The following is a 19316-nucleotide window of genomic DNA, read 5'->3' as shown; positions in this document are numbered from 1 at the left end:
AAAACTGCTGATTTCTAATAAATTATTGGCACTATACCCTTTCCCGCCAGAGGTTAGGGCACGTTGGGAAACACCCCCTAGGGTAGATAAGGCGCTCACACGCTTATCAAAACAAGTGGCGTTACCGTCTCCTGATACGGCCGCTCTCAAGGAACCAGCTGATAGAAGGCTGGAAAATATCTTAAAAGGTATATACACACATACCGGTGTTATACTGCGACCAGCGATCGCCTCAGCCTGGATGTGCAGCGCTGGAGTGGCTTGGTCGGATTCCCTGACTGAAAATATTGATACCCTGGATAGGGACAGTATATTATTAACTATAGAGCATTTAAAGGATGCATTACTATATATGCGAGATGCACAGAGGGATATTTGCACCCTGGCATCTAGAGTAAGTGCGATGTCCATTTCTGCCAGAAGAACGTTATGGACGCGACAGTGGTCAGGTGATGCGGATTCCAAATGACATATGGAAGTATTGCCGTATAAAGGGGAGGAGTTATTTGGGGTCGGTCTATCGGACCTGGTGGCCACAGCAACGGCTGGAAAATCCACCTTTTTACCCCAGGTCACCTCTCAGCAGAAAAAGACACCGTCTTTTCAAACCCAGTCCTTTCGTCCCTATAAGGGCAAGAGGGAAAAAGGCCGCTCGTTCCTGCCCCGGGGCAGAGGAAGGGGAAAAAGACTGCACCATGCAGCCTCTTCCCAGGAGCAGAAGCCCTCCCCCGCTTCTGCCAAGTCCTCAGCATGACGCTGGGGCTCTGCAAGCAGACTCGGGCACGGTGGGGGGCCGTCTCAAGAATTTCAGTGCGCAGTGGGCTCACTCGCAAGTGGACCCCTGGATCCTGCAGGTAGTATCACAGGGGTACAAATTGGAATTCGAGACGTCTCCCCCTCGCCGGTTCCTGAAGTCTGCTCTACCAACGTCTCCCTCCGACAGGGAGGCAGTATTGGAAGCTATTCACAAGCTGTATTCCCAGCAGGTGATAATCAAGGTACCCCTCCTACAACAGGGAAAGGGGTATTATTCCACGCTGTTTGTGGTACCGAAGCCGGACGGCTCGGTGAGACCAATTTTAAATCTAAAATCTTTGAACACTTACATAAAAAGGTTCAAATTCAAGATGGAGTCACTCAGAGCAGTGATAGCGAACCTGGAAGAAGGGGACTATATGGTATCTCTAGACATCAAGGATGCTTATCTCCATGTCCCAATCTACCCTTCTCAACAAGGGTACCTCAGGTTTGTGATACAAAACTGTCATTATCAGTTTCAGACGCTGCCGTTTGGATTGTCCACGGCACCACGGGTCTTTACCAAGGTAATGGCCGAAATTATGATTCTTCTTCGAAGAAAAGGCGTATTAATTATCCCTTACTTGGACGATCTCCTGATAAGGGCAAGGTCCAGGGAACAGTTAGAGGTCGGAGTAGCACTATCTCAGGTAGTGCTACGTCAGCACGGGTGGATTCTAAATATCCCAAAATCACAGCTGATTCCAACAACACGTCTACTGTTCCTAGGGATGATTCTGGACACAGTCCAGAAAAAGGTGTTTCTCCCGGAGGAGAAGGCCAGGGAGTTATCCGAGCTAGTCAGGAACCTCCTAAAACCAGGACAAGTGTCAGTGCATCAGTGCACGAGAGTCCTGGGAAAAATGGTGGCTTCTTACGAAGCGATTCCATTCGGAAGATTCCATGCAAGAACTTTTCAGCGGGATCTGCTGGACAAATGGTCCGGATCGCATCTTCAGATGCATCAGCGGATAACCCTATCTCCAAGGACAAGGGTATCTCTCCTGTGGTGGTTACAGAAGGCTCATCTTCTAGAGGGCCGCAGATTCGACATTCAGGATTGGATGCTGGTAACCACGGATGCCAGCCTGAGAGGCTGGGGAGCAGTCACACAGGGAAGAAATTTCCAGGGCTTGTGGTCAAGCATGGAAACGTCTCTTCACATAAATATCCTAGAGCTAAGGGCCATTTACAATGCCCTAAGTCAAGCAAGGCCTCTGCTTCAGGGTCTACCGGTATTGATCCAGTCGGACAACATCACGGCTGTCGCCCACGTAAACAGACAGGGCGGCACAAGAAGCAGGAGGGCAATGGCAGAAGCTGCAAGGATTCTCCGCTGGGCGGAGAATCGTGTGATAGCACGGTCAGCAGTGTTCATTCCGGGAGTGGACAACTGGGAAGCAGACTTCCTCAGCAGACACGACCTCCACCCGGGGGAGTGGGGACTTCATCCAGAAGTCTTCCAAGTGATTGTAAACCGTTGGGAAAAACCAAAGGTGGACATGATGGCGTCCCGTCTCAACAAGAAACTGGACAGATATTGCGCCAGGTCAAGGGACCCTCAGGCAATAGCGGTGGACGCTCTGGTAACTCCGTGGGTGTTCCAGTCGGTATATGTGTTCCCTCCTCTTCCTCTCATACCAAAAGTACTGAGAATCATAAGAAGGAGAGGAGTAAGAACGATACTCGTGGCTCCGGATTGGCCAAGAAGAACTTGGTACCCGGAGCTGCAAGAGATGCTCACGGAGGACCCGTGGCCTCTACCTCTAAGGAAGGACCTGCTCCAGCAGGGACCTTGTCTGTTCCAAGACTTACCGCGGCTGCGTTTGACGGCATGGCGGTTGAACGCCGGATCCTGAAGGAAAAAGGCATTCCAGATGAAGTCATCCCTACCCTGATCAAGGCCAGGAAGGATGCAACTGCAAAACATTATCACATTTGGCGAAAATATGTTGCGTGGTGTGAGGCCAAGAAGGCCCCTACGGAGGAATTTCAACTGGGTCGTTTCCTACATTTCCTGCAAGCAGGATTGTCTATGGGCCTAAAATTAGGATCCATTAAGGTTCAAATTTCGGCCCTGTCGATCTTCCAGAAAGAACTGGCTTCAGTGCCTGAAGTTCAGACGTTTGTCAAAGGGGTACTGCATATACAGCCTCCTTTTGTGCCTCCAGTGGCACCTTGGGATCTCAATGTAGTTTTAGGGTTCCTAAAATCACATTGGTTTGAACCACTTGCCACAGTGGATTTGAAATATCTCACATGGAAAGTGGTAATGCTGTTGGCCCTGGCTTCAGCCAGGCGCGTATCAGAATTGGCGGCTTTATCCTATAAAAGCCCTTACCTGATATTTCATTCGGATAGGGCGGAATTGAGGACTCGTCCTCAATTTCTCCCTAAGGTGGTTTCAGCGTTTCACATGAATCAACCTATTGTGGTACCTGTGGCTACTAGGGACTTGGAGGACTCCAAGTTGCTGGACGTAGTCAGGGCCCTGAAAATATGTTTCCAGGACGGCTGGAGTCAGAAAATCTGACTCGCTGTTTATACTGTATGCACCCAACAAGCTGGGTGCTCCTGCTTCTAAGCAGACGATTGCTCGTTGGATTTATAGTACAATTCAACTTGCACATTCTGTGGCAGGCCTGCCACAGCCAAAATCTGTAAAAGCCCATTCCACAAGGAAGGTGGGCTCATCTTGGGCGGCTGCCCGAGGGGTCTCGGCTTTACAACTTTGCCGAGCAGCTACTTGGTCAGGGGCAAACACGTTTGCTAAATTCTACAAATTTGATACCCTGGCTGAGGAGGACCTGGAGTTCTCTCATTCGGTGCTGCAGAGTCATCCGCACTCTCCCGCCCGTTTGGGAGCTTTGGTATAATCCCCATGGTCCTTACGGAGTTCCCAGCATCCACTAGGACGTCAGAGAAAATAAGAATTTACTTACCGATAATTCTATTTCTCATAGTCCGTAGTGGATGCTGGGCGCCCATCCCAAGTGCGGATTGTCTGCAATACTTGTATATAGTTATTGTTACAAACAAATCGGGTTGTTTATTGTTGGAAGCCATCTTTTCAGAGGCTCCTACGGTTATCATACTGTTAACTGGGTTCAGATCACGAGTTGTACGGTGTGATTGGTGTGGCTGGTATGAGTCTTACCCGGGATTCAAGATCCTTCCTTATTGTGTACGCTCGTCCGGGCACAGTATCTTAACTGAGGCTTGGAGGAGGGTCATAGGGGGAGGAGCCAGTGCACACCAGCTAGTCTAAAGCTTTTACTTTTTGTGCCCAGTCTCCTGCGGAGCCGCTATTCCCCATGGTCCTTACGGAGTTCCCAGCATCCACTACGGACTATGAGAAATAGAATTATCGGTAAGTAAATTCTTATTTTTTTTAATTTTGTTACGTGTTTTATGTACAAGGTGGTTGACACAGCTGCATCATAAAGGCATGCATAAGCAAGACTAAAGGGGCAATTCAATTGTTTAATGGGCTCCCGCAGGTAACATTTCAATTGTACTGTCGTATGGGAATGCATACTACCCCCGCCCCCTGGGCATGATAAAACTATGGATGTCCAAACAATTGCATACCAACCCTGTTATATGGGAAATGCAAATATGGGCTCCCATTAAACAATTGAATCGCCCCCTAGTTACTTTTTGAGTAGCAAGGCTTGAAAACAAAGCTTCTTACAGTGTTCATACAGTCATTGGTTAGAGATTAAAGCAAAAGGGGAAAAAAAATAACTTTTATGTAGACTAGTGGTTCCCAAACTCCGTCCTCAAGGACCCCAACAGTTGACTTTTTCCAGGTCACCCAGAGGTGCACAAGTGTATTCTTTACTCGCTTACACATTTTAAAAGATCCGCAGGTGGAACTAATTATTTTACTTGTGATTCTGTGAGGAGGCCTGAAAAAAGAACTCAAGGGTTCCCTTGAGGACTGAGTTTGGGAGCCAGTGAGGTAGATCATTGTATCATGATTTGGTAGGTAGTGTGTTAGGCTACATTTGTATGCACTGATCTATCACCTTGCAAAATGATTTTCACACAGATTAATGTAAATCTTTTCTAAAAGCTTAATAGGATATTCACAACCTCCACAGCCATCACCACATGTCTAAACACAATTTAAAAATCCCCAAATGTGTGTCTTGCCACATATTCGGATTTAATGTGTGTTCCTAGATCGCATTGTTTGTCTTGATGATATACTTTTTTCTTTTTAGGTAAGGGAGGTAAGAACAGAAGACGTGGTAAGAATGAAAATGAGTCTGAAAAGAGAGAGTTGGTATTTAAAGAAGACGGACAAGGTAAGCCATTCTATTACTTTCTAAAGTGGAGTTCTATTTAAACCAGAGCTGATGTAATTATGACACTATTACTCTGTTTTAAGTGTTATCCTAATTATACTAATAATGTCACAAAATTGTATAACAGTTTAACAAAAACCGTGTTCTGAATATTTTCATTCTATTTGGTAGGTTCTTTATGAAGGGGGGAACTATAATTTAAATAAGCTGCTAATACTTTTGTAAAAAAAGAAAAGTTTTGTAATTTTTGGCGTACGCTATGTTTATGTATGCACAATTTTTTTTTTATGTGGGAATGCACATTCCCATACACTACACGTTTGCGAGAAGGTTTTGTCTAAATGTTTGGGCTGTTTCCTGACTTTTTTGATTTTGTTTGTTTTTTTTGTTCCTCAGAATATGCACAGGTGATAAAGATGTTGGGGAACGGTAGATTGGAAGCTATGTGTTTTGATGGTGTCAAGAGGTTATGTCACATAAGAGGAAAATTGCGAAAAAAGGTAGTCTTACTTGTTTGTTTTCCCTCCACTGAAATATTTTAATGTGAACTTTAAGATTTAGAGGCCTATTTATTAACAATATTTTACTAAACAAATGTGAAAAGAGGGTGCTTTCACACCTTTTCACATTATTTTAGTATCACTGAAATGTATCAAAGGGCTTTTGGAGCAGTTATCGTAAAAAAATAAACTGCTCCAAACCCTGGGAAATGCGATGTGGCTGAATTTACTGTGAAAAATACTGCAGTGTACCCTGTGATAATTATGCCAGCACAGGCTAGTGAAATCACAGGGCAGCACTGTGAGATCCCTACTTTTGCACAGCTTTCTCTGCACCCTGGCAGATAAAACTGTGCGGGAACCAGCCAGTGTGATCAGATATGCCTGTCCAGTCCAGGTAGCCGGGTCCTCCATGTGCTTCGCTGTGACTCTGCAAAACGGGAGCTCACTTTACAGCACTGGGGGTCACAGCAGCGCACAGGATCCTGCAGCCCTGCAGAAGCAACGATCACCGGCTTCCTGGACTGGTAAGTGTATCTACTGGCGGTGGGTAGTCGCGACAGGGGAGGTCGACCCGGCGGTTGTGGCGCAGCAGGACATCTGGGTATTTTTCCAGAAATATACCCTGATGATTCTGCAGATTGTCATCCATAAGATGTAATCAATTATCACAGTGCGGATTCGGGTGATTTTATCACACCACATCCGCATCCTTGGATGTGGATGGTGATAAATAGGCCCCTTAGTATAAGTCAAGAGACCTAGGGGTTATCCAATTAAAGGTGAAACAACATCGGGTGCGAAAAACTTCACACTTTCGCACTTTTTTTTCCGATGTTTCATTGATATATTTTTTACAGGCTATCCAATTTGGTCGCCTAATTAAAAAAAAAAAAAATCTCCCGAAAACACACAGGTTCAGTGAAACTTGTGTGTTTTCAGTAGAAACAGCCCCGTTTTCGGATGACGAGGTACTTATTCATTTCTTTACGTGTCTTACCTTGTAGAAAGTGCATTTAATGCTATTAATGTATTGATGGCTTATTGCTTGAATCACATTATTTTCCTGTATATCAGTAACTACTAGTGACCTTAATTTTCTCCCATCCCCTCTCTTTCCTGATGACTAATACTTTCACCAGGTGTGGATCAACACGTCAGACATTATATTGGTTGGCTTACGAGACTATCAAGTATGTATTAACTTTTATGTCAGTAGATTTTTATTGACTGCATGTATGTAAACTTCAATTCGTTCATCCTACTTATAGCCCGTTTACATTTTCGTTTAGAAGATTTTTATATATATATATATATATATATATATATATATATATATATATACACATATATATACATACATACATACATACATACATACATACATACATACATACATACATACACATATATATATATATATATATATATATATATATATTTCTCTGACGTCCTAGTGGATGCTGGGAACTCCGTAAGGACCATGGGGAATAGACGGGCTCCGCAGGAGACTGGGCACTCTAAAAGGAAGATTAGGTACTATCTGGTGTGCACTGGCTCCTCCCTCTATGCCCCTCCTCCAGACCTCAGTTAGAATCTGTGCCCGGCCAGAGCTGGGTGCTCCTAGTGGGCTCTCCTGAGCTTGCTAGAAAAGAGTATTTGTTAGGTTTTTTATTTTCAGTGAGATCTGCTGGCAACAGACTCACTGCTACGTGGGACTGAGGGGAGAGAAGCAAACCTACCTGCGTGCAGCTAGCTTGTGCTTCTTAGGCTACTGGACACCATTAGCGCCAGAGGGTTCGAACACAGGGCCTGACCTCGATCGTCCGTTCCCGGAGCCGCGCCGCCGTCCCCCTTGCAGAGCCAGAAGATGGAAGAAGCAATTAAATCGGCGGCAGAAGACTCCTGTCTTCATTAAGGTAGCGCACAGCACCGCAGCTGTGCGCCATTGCTCCCACAGCACACCACACACTCCGGTCACTGTAGGGTGCAGGGCGCTGGGGGGGCGCCCTGGGCAGCAATCATAATACCTCTTGGCATAAAATACACATAATACAGTCAGTTAACTGTATATGTGTACAAACCCCCGCCATTAAGTTACAGAAAACGCGGGACAGAAGCCCGCCGCTGAGGGGGCGGGGCCTTCTTCCTCAGCACACCAGCGCCATTCTCCCTTCACTGCTCCGCTGGAAGTACGCTCCCCAGGCTCTCCCCTGCAGTATCCAGGTACAAGACGGGTTAAAAAGAGAGGGGGGGCACATAAATTTAGGTGCAAATCGATACAGACAAGCAGCTATTGGGAAAATCACTTATTAGCAGTGTAAATCCCTGTGTTATATAGCGCTGTGGTGTGTGCTGGCGTACTCTCTCTCTGTCTCCCCAAAGGACTTTGTGGGGTCCTGTCCTCAGTCTGAGCATTCCCTGTGTGTGTGCGGTGTGTCGGTACGGCTGTGTCGACATGTTTGATGAGGAGGGTTACGTGGAGGCGGAGCAGAGGCAGATAAGTGTGGTGTCGCCCCCGACGGGGCCGACACCTGATTGGATGGATATGTGGAAGGTCTTAACCGACAGTGTCAACTCCTTACATAAAAGGTTCGATGACGCAGCAGCCTTGTGACAGCCGGGGTCTCAGCCCGCGCCTGCCCAGGCGACTCAGAAGCCGTCAGGGGCTCATAAACGCCCTCTGGCTCTGGTAGACACAGATGTCGACACGGAGTCTGACTCCAGTGTAGATGAGGATGAGACAAATGTACAGTCTACAAAAGCCATCCGATGCATGATTACTGCAATGAAAGATGTATTGCACATTTCTGATATTAACCCGGTTACCACCAGGAGGGGTATTATGTTTGGGGAGAAAAAGCAGCCAGTGACTTTTCCCCCATCTGATGAATTAAATGATTTGTGTGAAGAAGCGTGGAGTTCCCCTGATAAGAAACTAGTGATTTCTAAGAGGTTACTGATGGCGTACCCTTTCCCACCAACGGATAGGTTACGTTGGGAAACATCCCCTAGGGTGGACAAGGCGCTAACACGCTTATCTAAAAGGGTGGCACTGCCGTCTCAGGATACGGCCGCCCTAAAGGATCCTGCGGATAGAAAGCAGGAAGCTATCCTGAAGTCTGTTTATACACACTCTGGTACTCTACTGAGACCTGCTATTGCTTCAGCCTGGATGTGTAGTGCTGCAGCAGCATGGACTGATACCCTGTCAGACAACATTGATTCCCTCGACAGGGATACTGTTTTGCTAACCATCGAACATATAAAAGACGTCGTCTTATATATGCGGGATGCACAGAGGGACATTTGCCTGCTGGCATCTAGAATTAATGCAATGTCCATTTCTGCCAGGAGAGTATTATGGACTCGGCAGTGGACAGGTGATGCTGATTCTAAAAAACACATGGAGGTTTTGCCTTATAAGGGTGAGGAATTGTTTGGGGACGGTCTCTCGGACCTCGTATCCACAGCAACTGCTGGGAAGTCGACTTTTTTACCTCGGGTTCCCTCACGGCCTAAGAAAGCACCGTATTATCAAATGCAGTCCTTTCGGCCTCAGAAAGGCAAGCGGGTCAGAGGAGCATCCTTTCTGGCCAGAGGCAAGGGTAGAGGAAAGAAGCTGCACCAGGCAGCCAGTTCCCAGGAACAAAAATCCTCCCCTGCTTCCACTAAGTCCACCGCATGACGTTGGGGCTCCACAGGCGGAGCCAGGTGCGGTGGGGGCGCGTCTCCGAAACTTCAGCAACCAGTGGGTTCGCTCACAAGTGGATCTCTGGGCTGTACAAATTGTATCTCAGGGATACAAGCTGGAGTTCGAGGCGACTCCCCCTCGCCGTTACCTCAAATCAGCCTTGCCAGCTGCTCCCAGGGTAAGGGAGGTAGTACTGGCGGCAATTCACAAGCTGTACCTCCAGCAGGTGATAATCAAGGTCCCCCTGCTTCAACAGGGCAGGGGTTACTATTCCACAATGTTTGTGGTACCGAAACCGGACGGTTCGGTGAGACCCATCCTGAATTTAAAATCCTTGAACACTTATATAAAGAAGTTCAAGTTCAAAATGGAATCGCTCAGGGCGGTTATTGCAAGCCTGGAAGAGAGGGATTTTATGGTGTCGCTGGACATCAAGGATGCTAACTTGCATGTCCCCATTTACCCACCTCACCAGGAATACCTCAGGTTTGTGGTACAAGACTGTCATTACCAATTCCAGACGTTGCCGTTTGGTCTCTCCACGGCACCGAGAATATTTACCAAGATAATGGCCGAAATGATGATACTCCTTCGGAAAAAGGGAGTTATTATCCCGTACTTGGACGATCTCCTCATAAAGGTGAGGTCCAGAGAGCAGTTGTTGGTCAGCGTAGCACTCTCTCAGGAAGTGTTGCAACAGCACGGCTGGATTCTGAATATCCCAAAGTCGCAGCTGATTCCTGCGACGCGTCTGCTTTTCCTGGGCATGATTCTGGACACAGAACAGAAGAAGGTGTTTCTCCCGGTGGAGAAGGCCCAGGAATTGTCATCTCTGGTCAGGGACCTCCTGAAACCAAAACAGGTGTCGGTGCATCACTGCACGCGAGTCCTGGGAAAGATGGTGGCTTCTTACGAAGCAATTCCCTTCGGCAGGTTCCATGCGAGGATCTTTCAGTGGGATCTGTTGGACAAATGGTCCGGATCGCATCTTCAGATGCATCGGTTGATCACCCTGTCCCCAAGGGCCAGGGTGTCTCTGCTGTGGTGGCTGCAGAGTGCTCATCTTCTCGAGGGCCGCAGGTTCGGCATACAGGACTGGGTCCTGGTGACCACGGATGCAAGCCTCCGAGGATGGGGGGCAGTCACTCAGGGAAGAAACTTCCAAGGACAGTGGTCAAGTCTGGAGACTTCACTACACATAAATATACTGGAACTAAGGGCCATTTACAACGCCCTGAGTCAAGCAGAGCCCCTGCTTCAAAACCACCCAGTACTGATTCAGTCAGACAACATCACGGCGGTCGCCCATGTAAACCGCCAGGGCAGCACGAGAAGCAGGATGGCAATGGCAGAAGCCACAAGGATTCTTCGATGGGCGGAGAATCACGTGCTAGCACTGTCAGCAGTGTTCATTCCGGGAGTGGACAACTGGGAAGCAGACTTCCTCAGCAGTCACGACCTCCACCCGGGAGAGTGGGGACTTCATCAAGAAGTCTTCACACAGATTGTAAATCGCTGGGAACTGCCACAGGTGGGCATGATGGCGTCCCGCCTCAACAAAAAGCAAAAAAAATATTGCGCCAGGTCAAGGGACCCTCAGGCGATAGCTGTGGACGCACTAGTGACACCGTGGGTGTACCAGTCGGTTTATGTGTTCCCTCCTCTTCCTCTCATACCCAGGGTGCTGAGGATAGTAAGAAAGAGAGGAGTAAAAACTATACTCATCGTTCCGGATTGGCCAAGAAGAACTTGGTACCCAGAACTACAAGAAATGATCTCAGAGGAACCATGGCCTCTGCCTCTCAGACAGGACCTGTTACAGCAGGGGCCCTGTCTGTTCCAAGACTTACCGCGCCTGCGTTTGACGGCATGGCGGTTGAACGCCGGATCCTAACGGAAAAGGGCATTCCAGATGAAGTGATTCCTACGCTGATAAAAGCTAGGAAGGATGTGACTGTAAAGCATTATCACCGCATATGGCGGAAATATGTCGCTTGGTGTGAGGCCAGGAAGGCCCCAACAGAGGAATTCCAGCTGGGTCGATTTCTGCACTTCCTACAGTCGGGGGTGTCTATGGGCCTAAAATTGGGGTCCATAAAGGTCCAGATTTCGGCCCTATCTATTTTCTTTCAAAAAGAACTGGCTTCACTGCCTGAAGTTCAGACGTTTGTTAAGGGAGTGCTGCATTTTTCAGCCCCCTTTTGTGGCACCTTGGGATCTTAACGTTGTGTTGGATTTCCTGAAATCACACTGGTTTGAGCCACTTAAGACCGTGGAGCTAAAGTATTTCACGTGGAAGGTGGTCATGCTGTTGGCCTTAGCTTCGGCTAGGCGTGTGTCAGAATTGGCGGCTTTGTCATGTAAAAGCCCATATCTGATCTTCCATATGGACAGGGCAGAATTGAGGACTCGTCCCCACTTTCTCCCAAAGGTGGTATCAGCGTTTCATTTGAACCAACCTATTGTGATGCCGGCGGCTACTCGGGACTTGGAGGATTCCAAGTTGCTGGGCGTAGTCCGGGCTTTGAAGGTTTATGTTTCCAGGACGGCTGGAGTCAGAAAAACTGACTCTCTGTTTATCCTGCATGCATCCAACAAGCTGGGTGCTCCTGCTTCAAAGCAAACTATTGCTCGTTGGATCTGTTGCACGATTCAGCTGGCACATTCTGCGGCTGGACGGCCACATCCTAAATCAGTAAAAGCCCATTCCACAAGGAAGGTGGGCTCTTCTTGGGCGGCTGCCCGAGGGGTCTCGGCTTTACAACTTTGCCGAGCTGCTACTTGGTCGGGATCAAACACTTTTGCAAAATTCTACAAGTTTGATACCCTGGCTGAGGAGGACCTTGAGTTTGCTCATTCGGTGCTGCAGAGTCATCCGCACTCTCCCGCCCGTTTGGGAGCTTTGGTATAATCCCCATGGTCCTTACGGAGTACCCAGCATCCACTAGGACGTCAGAGAAAATAAGAATTTACTCACCGGTAATTCTATTTCTCGTAGTCCGTAGTGGATGCTGGGAGCCCGTCCCAAGTGCGGACTTTCTGCAATACTTGTTTATAGTTATTGCTTAACTAAAGGGTTATTGTTATGAGTCATCTGTTGAATGAGGCTCAGTTGTTGTTCATACTGTTAACTGGGTAAGGTTATCACAAGTTGTACGGTGTGATTGGTGTGGCTGGTATGAGACTTACCCTGGATTCCAAATCCTTTCCTAGTAATGTCAGCTCTTCCGGGCACAGTTTCCCTAACTGAGGTCTGGAGGAGGGGCATAGAGGGAGGAGCCAGTGCACACCAGATATAGTACCTAATCTTTTCTTTAAGAGTGCCCAGTCTCCTGCAGAGCCCGTCTATTCCCCATGGTCCTTACGGAGTACCCAGCATCCACTACGGACTACGAGAAATAGAATTACCGGTGAGTAAATTCTTTATATATATATATATATATCTATATATATATATATATATATATATATATATATATATATATATATATATATATATATATATATATATATATATATATATATATCTATCTCAATATTCATAAACTCTCTGCCAATTATATTATGAATCATTGCAGATAATTCTTGTCCCGATTAGCATTTTTTTTTCTCTGTGCTGTTCAATGTTGAAATGTCTTATGTACTAAAGACTATTATAAGACACTAAGTAAAAATGACAAGTTTTAAAAAGCGAAAACGTCAGAATAACATCAACACAATAGTAGATATAAAGAACACGAACAACAAAACATATCATTCAAAAATACGTTTTGGAAGTAAAATATAGGTATATACAGGAAAGCTAACATTTGGGGTGACCACTGCATCACTATTTTTAAAATGCAGCCCCTGGGGTTGCAACTAGGGCTAAGAAGGTCGTAGTGGTGGTGAAGGGGGTGGCAGTTAAGGTCCCGGTGGTGTCTAAACCCTCAACCCAATACTTACCTTTGGGATGCCAGTGGTCGGGGGTTCTGGTGCCTGCACTGCTGGGATGCTGACCACATCCCATAGATACATTTGATAACTGGTGTATTTACACCAACTGCAGCATAATGGGAGTCTGGATAGCAAATAAAATGTTACTGTATAGTAGTGGGAGAAAAACAGAGATTTAGACTCAAACCAGGGATTCCATATGGGGTTACAATTATTTACCTTATCCTGAAGAAAAGTAATTTGCTTGATGGAGGCCACAAACCAAGTTTTGTTCTTCACAAGCTGGAGAAGTTCTTACAAAATATTGCTACGAAGGAATTGCTAGCATCAAGGGTATGCGATAATGCGACTGGCGCTCGGGATCCCGGCGGTCTCCATTCCGACGCCGGAATTCCGAGCGCTCACAATGCCGAATGACGACACACACAGGTTCTATTCCTACTCATGGGTGCCCTTGACGCCCATGGAGTGGAAACCTGTGGCGAGCCCGCAAGGGGCTCTGTTGTGCTCTCGCCCCCTCTCTGCTGGATCTCCAAAAATTGACCTTCCCGTCCAGCTTAAAGGTGAAGAAGGGGACATTCTAGATAACCTCATAGGCACTAGGTACCGTCTAGAATAGATTTGAGGTTTATTTTTATACTTTTATGTGCATATCTTTGTTCCTGTCCCTTCCAAAATTAAAAGCATAAAGATTAAGTAACTATTTATTGAGGGGTTAATTAATGACTTCACACAACTACTGTTCCTGTGAGTTAACCATGCACTTGGCAATTTTGCAAAAGCCTCAGAGCAGTGCTTGTTGTTTTAAATGAATTGTTAAGCCCTATAATTACATTTTGTTTGCTATATTCTGTGAGTAATATGGGAAAAGCACTGTGACCTAGGTACCTCTTCTGTTTTATATTAATGGTCAACAGTGAATATCCATAATTATCTGTACCAAATGTTCAGCTCCCTCTTTGGTATCCTAAAAAAAACAACTTATAATTTAAAAAAACAGCGAATCAGTAAGAAGTCTCCACACTTTCTTTGAAAATCCGTTTTTGGAGATGTTTTATAAAATATTCAGTAAGCGATATTAATGGACTACATTCTCTTACCAGGATAATAAAGCAGATGTCATCCTAAAATACAATGCAGACGAAGCCAGAAGTCTGAAGGCATATGGTGAACTTCCAGAACATGGTAATGTCAGCCACATTAGCTGTATCTTATGTGATGCAGTTACCCTACAATATGATCTATAATTTGATGCGTTTGTTTTTCAGCTAAAATCAATGAAACGGACACATTTGGTCCTGGTGATGATGATGAAATCCAGTTTGACGACATTGGAGATGATGATGAAGATATTGATGATGTAAGTGTGCGATTTTTTTTTTTTTTTTTTATGTAGGTATTTGAGAGTCTGAGTGTTATGAGCATGTAATGATCTACAAGTCAGTGCATTACAAAGCTATTGATGTTCATAGTGGATGAATCTTGGTGTTTAGAGGAAGCTGAGCATGGGTCCCAGAAAAACAAGGTTACAAACTCATTTGGCTTGTTAGTGACTGTTCTCTGACATGCAGCAGAGTATTAAGCTGGGTACACACCTAAAGATTCCAAAGCCCAGTCTGGTGGGACCAAAAATCTAGTAATGTTGGGAGCAAATGACACTTAACCATTTGCCCGAAAATGGACAAAAATTATTGTATAAATTTGTTAAAACAAATTGATGTCACCAATTTGTTTGTACGGCCATTGTCTTTTTTTCCAGCGTTTGGAAATTAATGGTTGATTATAATTTGCTCCCATCAGACAGATTGGACAGATAAATCTTAAGGTGTGTACCCAGCTTTTAGGCTTTTGGATTTTGTTTTTTGTTTTTTTTATTACTCTGGTAATGAATCACTCTTGAATCTGCCAAGATTTTTGAAGTACACTGACCACCTACTCTCGGATGTTTTGTGTGCTGTACCTATATTAAAGAGCATCCTGACTTTAGTCTTTTAGGATATTAGTGACACTCGAAAGCAATGAGTACACTTTAGAAACCACTGATGATACTTAGGACCACATTTCCATAAATAAAATATTTTAAATGTACAGAAGAAATAACGTCAAATGTGTCAGACAATTCTGTGCATAGGTTTCACAATTTTGACAGTGGAAAAAACCCCAACAGTTATTTTCAGTCAATCTTGTAGCTGCCTGTTACAACTGGTCAGCCAATTCTCCAGATAAGTCACTGAGAATCGCCACTTATGGTTACCTCCGCACATGTAGTTAATGAAACCCGGTAACTGCCATCAGCTAAAGTTCCTTTAGTGATACAACACTAGGTAAGCTCTTTATCTTACCTCCATACAGAATTAACTGCATGCTTACTTACACTTAGATACGTAGCTTTGGCCCCACAGGCGCGCAGATTCACCAAGAGACATGGAGAATACACTAGAATTGGTTATCTTTTAATCCGAACAAAATAATCCAAGGTATAATTTAAAATATTATAAGATCACAAATATGAAAGAAATACAGTACATAATTCACAGAAAACAAAAGGAAAATAATATTTCAGAAGCCTAACACTTTTTTTTTTTTTTTTTTTGAACTAGCTCAGTGCTGGACACTGGACATTTTAAGGGATCATACACTCCCAAGTTTATCTTGCAATAGATAGAGGAGGGGGAGTTAGGCCAGATAGGCACGACATTCCACTGCTCCCTGGAGGGGAAATTCATAACCTTCCTGACCTGATCTGGCTGTTGAAGAATGAATGGATCTTTGTCTAATTTCCTGACTCCAGGAGGCATCAATTTGTGTAGGGTCACATATGAGACACATGCTATTGATCCATCTAGATGAAATAAAACCATTTCTTCAAATACGAATTCTGATACTGCTGTCTGCGTGTAAATGTAACATCCCCGTACACTGCCTATTCGTTAATACTGTAAACATGCATAAAGAGAACATAGATCAGTAAGTATTTATAGTGAACTGACACCTTCAAACATATATTATGCGGCCACTTTTACAGCAAACCATGGGTAACATGTTTATTTGCAGTTATCAGTGTTAAGGCCCATACACACTGGGTGATTTTTAGCTGAAAGCAGCTCACTTTTGGTGTGTTGAGCTGCTTTCAGCTGAAAACCGCCCAGTGTGTATTCCCCGGCGATGAGCGCTGATGCGCGCCCCTGCTTCATGAACGGCGGGGTGGACGGCTTTCCATAATGTCCTGCTATGGAAAGCCGCTCACCCCCACTGACATCGCTGGGCAGGGGGGAAATAGCTGTGTGTATGAACTGAGCGATTTTCAGCCCGGCGATGTCAGAGATCATCGCTGTACATACACGCTGGGCAAAAACGCCCAGTGTGTATGCACCTTAAGCCGTATCTTATGTCAAGTACCTGTTGTTGGGAGGAGGGGGGGATCAGATGGTTTTAAGGTCACATCTGAAATTTCCTTAACTTGTTTTTCTTTGCAGATATAATCAGAGAGACGTTTATTCCATTCCAATTGCTGCGGGTTCCAGTTTTGATGTGTTGGTTTTTTGAGTGAAGTCCTCCTATAGAGATGATACTCTCCCTCCACTCCAATAATAATAAAAAATCACTTTTTAAAGTATTTATATTTTTCAGTAGAGTTCAATGCTGGATGTTTTGGAACACATGAACATTAAAGCATTCTCTGCCTGTAAAAGATGGTATTACAGTATATGGTATGGCAAAGATTTTTTTTTTCTTTTTTGTAATTATGATGATTTTTCTTTGATATTCCTTTTGTATTAAAAACATTTTAAGATTTGTTTTAATTGGCAGACCCAGAGTCTCTCTGTTGGGTGCCATAAGACTTATTTGTGGTGGTACCAATCTCAGTCTGGAGAATTAATGTTTTTACCACGTGACATTTTATACACCTTGCAGATGTTTCCATGCTCTGCTTTGCTGGCATGCGTCCTATTAGCAGCAAAGCTTGCGTGCCTAGTCTGCCCGCGATTATGATGTGTGTGTGCGCGCACACCCATAGTAATACATGGAGGCTGCAGATAGATGCGGGATAGATGAGAGCAGCTACATCTGTATGTAGAGAACAGTTACTTATTCCTTGATTTATCAATGAATTTTGCAATTATAAACCATGCCACTATACAGAACTGAACAATTAGAATAATAGATGAGGCCTACCTACTGAGTTTCTTTTGTTTTTTTCATATAATATAAAGTTTTCCCCATCAAATAAATGCTTAAACATTGTGTTCTTAAGAGCCTTATCATTCTCTTTACTAGACAGAAAATGCTTTACGCGCGCACTAGATGACTTACACACCAACAAGAGGAAAAGTTGCATAGTCTTAACTAACATATTAGGAGGGTGGTCCTAGGGTTATTTTTCCGAATTGCGAATGCGTTTAGGTATATATGATTTCTGTTGCTGCTTTGTGCTTAACCCATAAGGTTTACTGGATGTTTATTACCTGCCAAAACCTGTAATTCAGGATATTCTGTTTTTGCGCATTTTTGAATACAGTAAGTTCTTGAACTTGGCGTTGCTATGCTAGAAAGCTTAATTTGTAATTTGGCATTAGCTGAATTACATAGTCCCATCATTTAAATTGCTTCTCATATTGAAACCCATAGTTGATAACAGGGTCTTGGCATTGTTTTAGTTAAGAGACGAGCAGTATAGTATATAAACTATCAAGAATGTGATATGTGCTCATATAAAATATATGCACAATGTGTGTATTTTTCTCCCTCTTTGGTGTGCAAGTTCCTCTTGGGCTGCATTATGTTGTATAGCATGTGAATTGAATTGTGTACAGATTCATGGAAGTTTGAAACTAAAGGGCCTGTGTTTTCATAACCCAGTGTTCTATACCCAAATTGTTATAATGGAGAGATAATTTGTGACTTCTGAATGGAAAAAAAGATTTCATCCAAATGCTTAATAAAGACTTGTCTGGATATTTTCTGTAGTATATTTTTTTATATAAATAAAAATGTATTTGCATACAGCGGCGTACATAAAATTTTAGTTTTTTTTTTTGCGTACTGAAATCTGCAGACGCAGTACATATGGTATAGCTTTGAAAACAAACTGGTCATATTTGCTTTGATAAAACTACAGTGAAATTGTGCACCTTGATACTATTATGATGGACCGTACAGTACACATTTTGGAAATATGTGATTTGCTTCATTATAAATATATAGCAATCTATATTACACCTACATCGTGATTCTGCATGTGCAAGTGTCAGCCAAAAATACAGACTCTAAAAGATACTTATTAGTAACATCTTAATATCTGGACTACAATAGCTTTTACAAATGAGAGCAGGTTTCATGCCCCTGTAATATAGGCAGTTGGTTTAGCTGAGAGAATGATTTGTTTCCATATGGCTGCAGCAAATAAATTTTGCCTTGCTCATATATTGGACTTTCTGAAGGCGAGTTCTTCCTAAACTAAATATTACAGGAAGAGAGAGAAATATACGTTATGGTATTTCTCCTATATCCACAGGTTTCTACAGGATAACATTGGGATATGATGGAGCGACAGAGGATTGGCACCAAACGATCGCGAGCTTTCTGGCCTCCCAGGATGCAACGGGCTTGTCCATATAATCCCGCCCACCGACTCAGTCAAATCAGTTGTTTCCAAAGCATTTAGGCAGGAGCATTATGTAGAACCCTATTCAGGCGAGAAGAACACACATGCACACTCTTCCATGCAAGAGGGAAGAGGTTAGTGAGTATAAAGATTCTCTAATCAGGTGCGTCAGGGTGCGATACCTGTGGACATAGGAGACATACCGTTATCAACGGTAATTTCTTAACATAACGTATATTTCTCCGGCAGGGTTCACAGGTTATCCACAGGATAACATTGGGACTTCCCAAAGCAATTTTTAGTGGTGGGGACGCTCCTGATAAGACAGTAGAACCTTTCGCCCGAATTCAGCGTCATGAGAGGCAACGGTATCCAAGGCAAAATGTCTAATGAATGTGTTAATAGAAGACCATGTGGCTGCCTTACATATCTGTTCTGCTGAAGCACCATGTTGTGCTGCCCATGAAGGA

General features: G+C 44.4%; 1 protein-coding gene across 1 annotated transcript in view; it reads left to right on the top strand.

Annotated features, from left to right (window-relative positions):
• The window catches only part of EIF1AX (eukaryotic translation initiation factor 1A X-linked), a 77758-nt gene extending 59561 nt beyond the window's left edge, over positions 1 to 18197 (top strand). Inside the window, exons 2-7 of the mRNA XM_063955756.1 lie at positions 5028 to 5111; positions 5508 to 5611; positions 6754 to 6804; positions 14345 to 14426; positions 14510 to 14601; positions 16718 to 18197. Coding sequence (XP_063811826.1) covers positions 5028 to 5111; positions 5508 to 5611; positions 6754 to 6804; positions 14345 to 14426; positions 14510 to 14601; positions 16718 to 16723 — 419 coding nt within the window. The 3' untranslated portion in view covers positions 16724 to 18197. The remainder of the gene's footprint in view (positions 1 to 5027; positions 5112 to 5507; positions 5612 to 6753; positions 6805 to 14344; positions 14427 to 14509; positions 14602 to 16717) is intronic.
• The last annotated feature ends 1119 nt before the right edge of the window (positions 18198 to 19316 follow it).

The sequence above is a fragment of the Pseudophryne corroboree genome, chromosome 2, assembly GCF_028390025.1.
Source record: "Pseudophryne corroboree isolate aPseCor3 chromosome 2, aPseCor3.hap2, whole genome shotgun sequence".
NCBI lineage: Eukaryota > Metazoa > Chordata > Amphibia > Anura > Myobatrachidae > Pseudophryne > Pseudophryne corroboree.
Note: the sequence above shows the minus strand (reverse complement) of the source record. Positions and strands in the feature narration are given on the sequence as shown.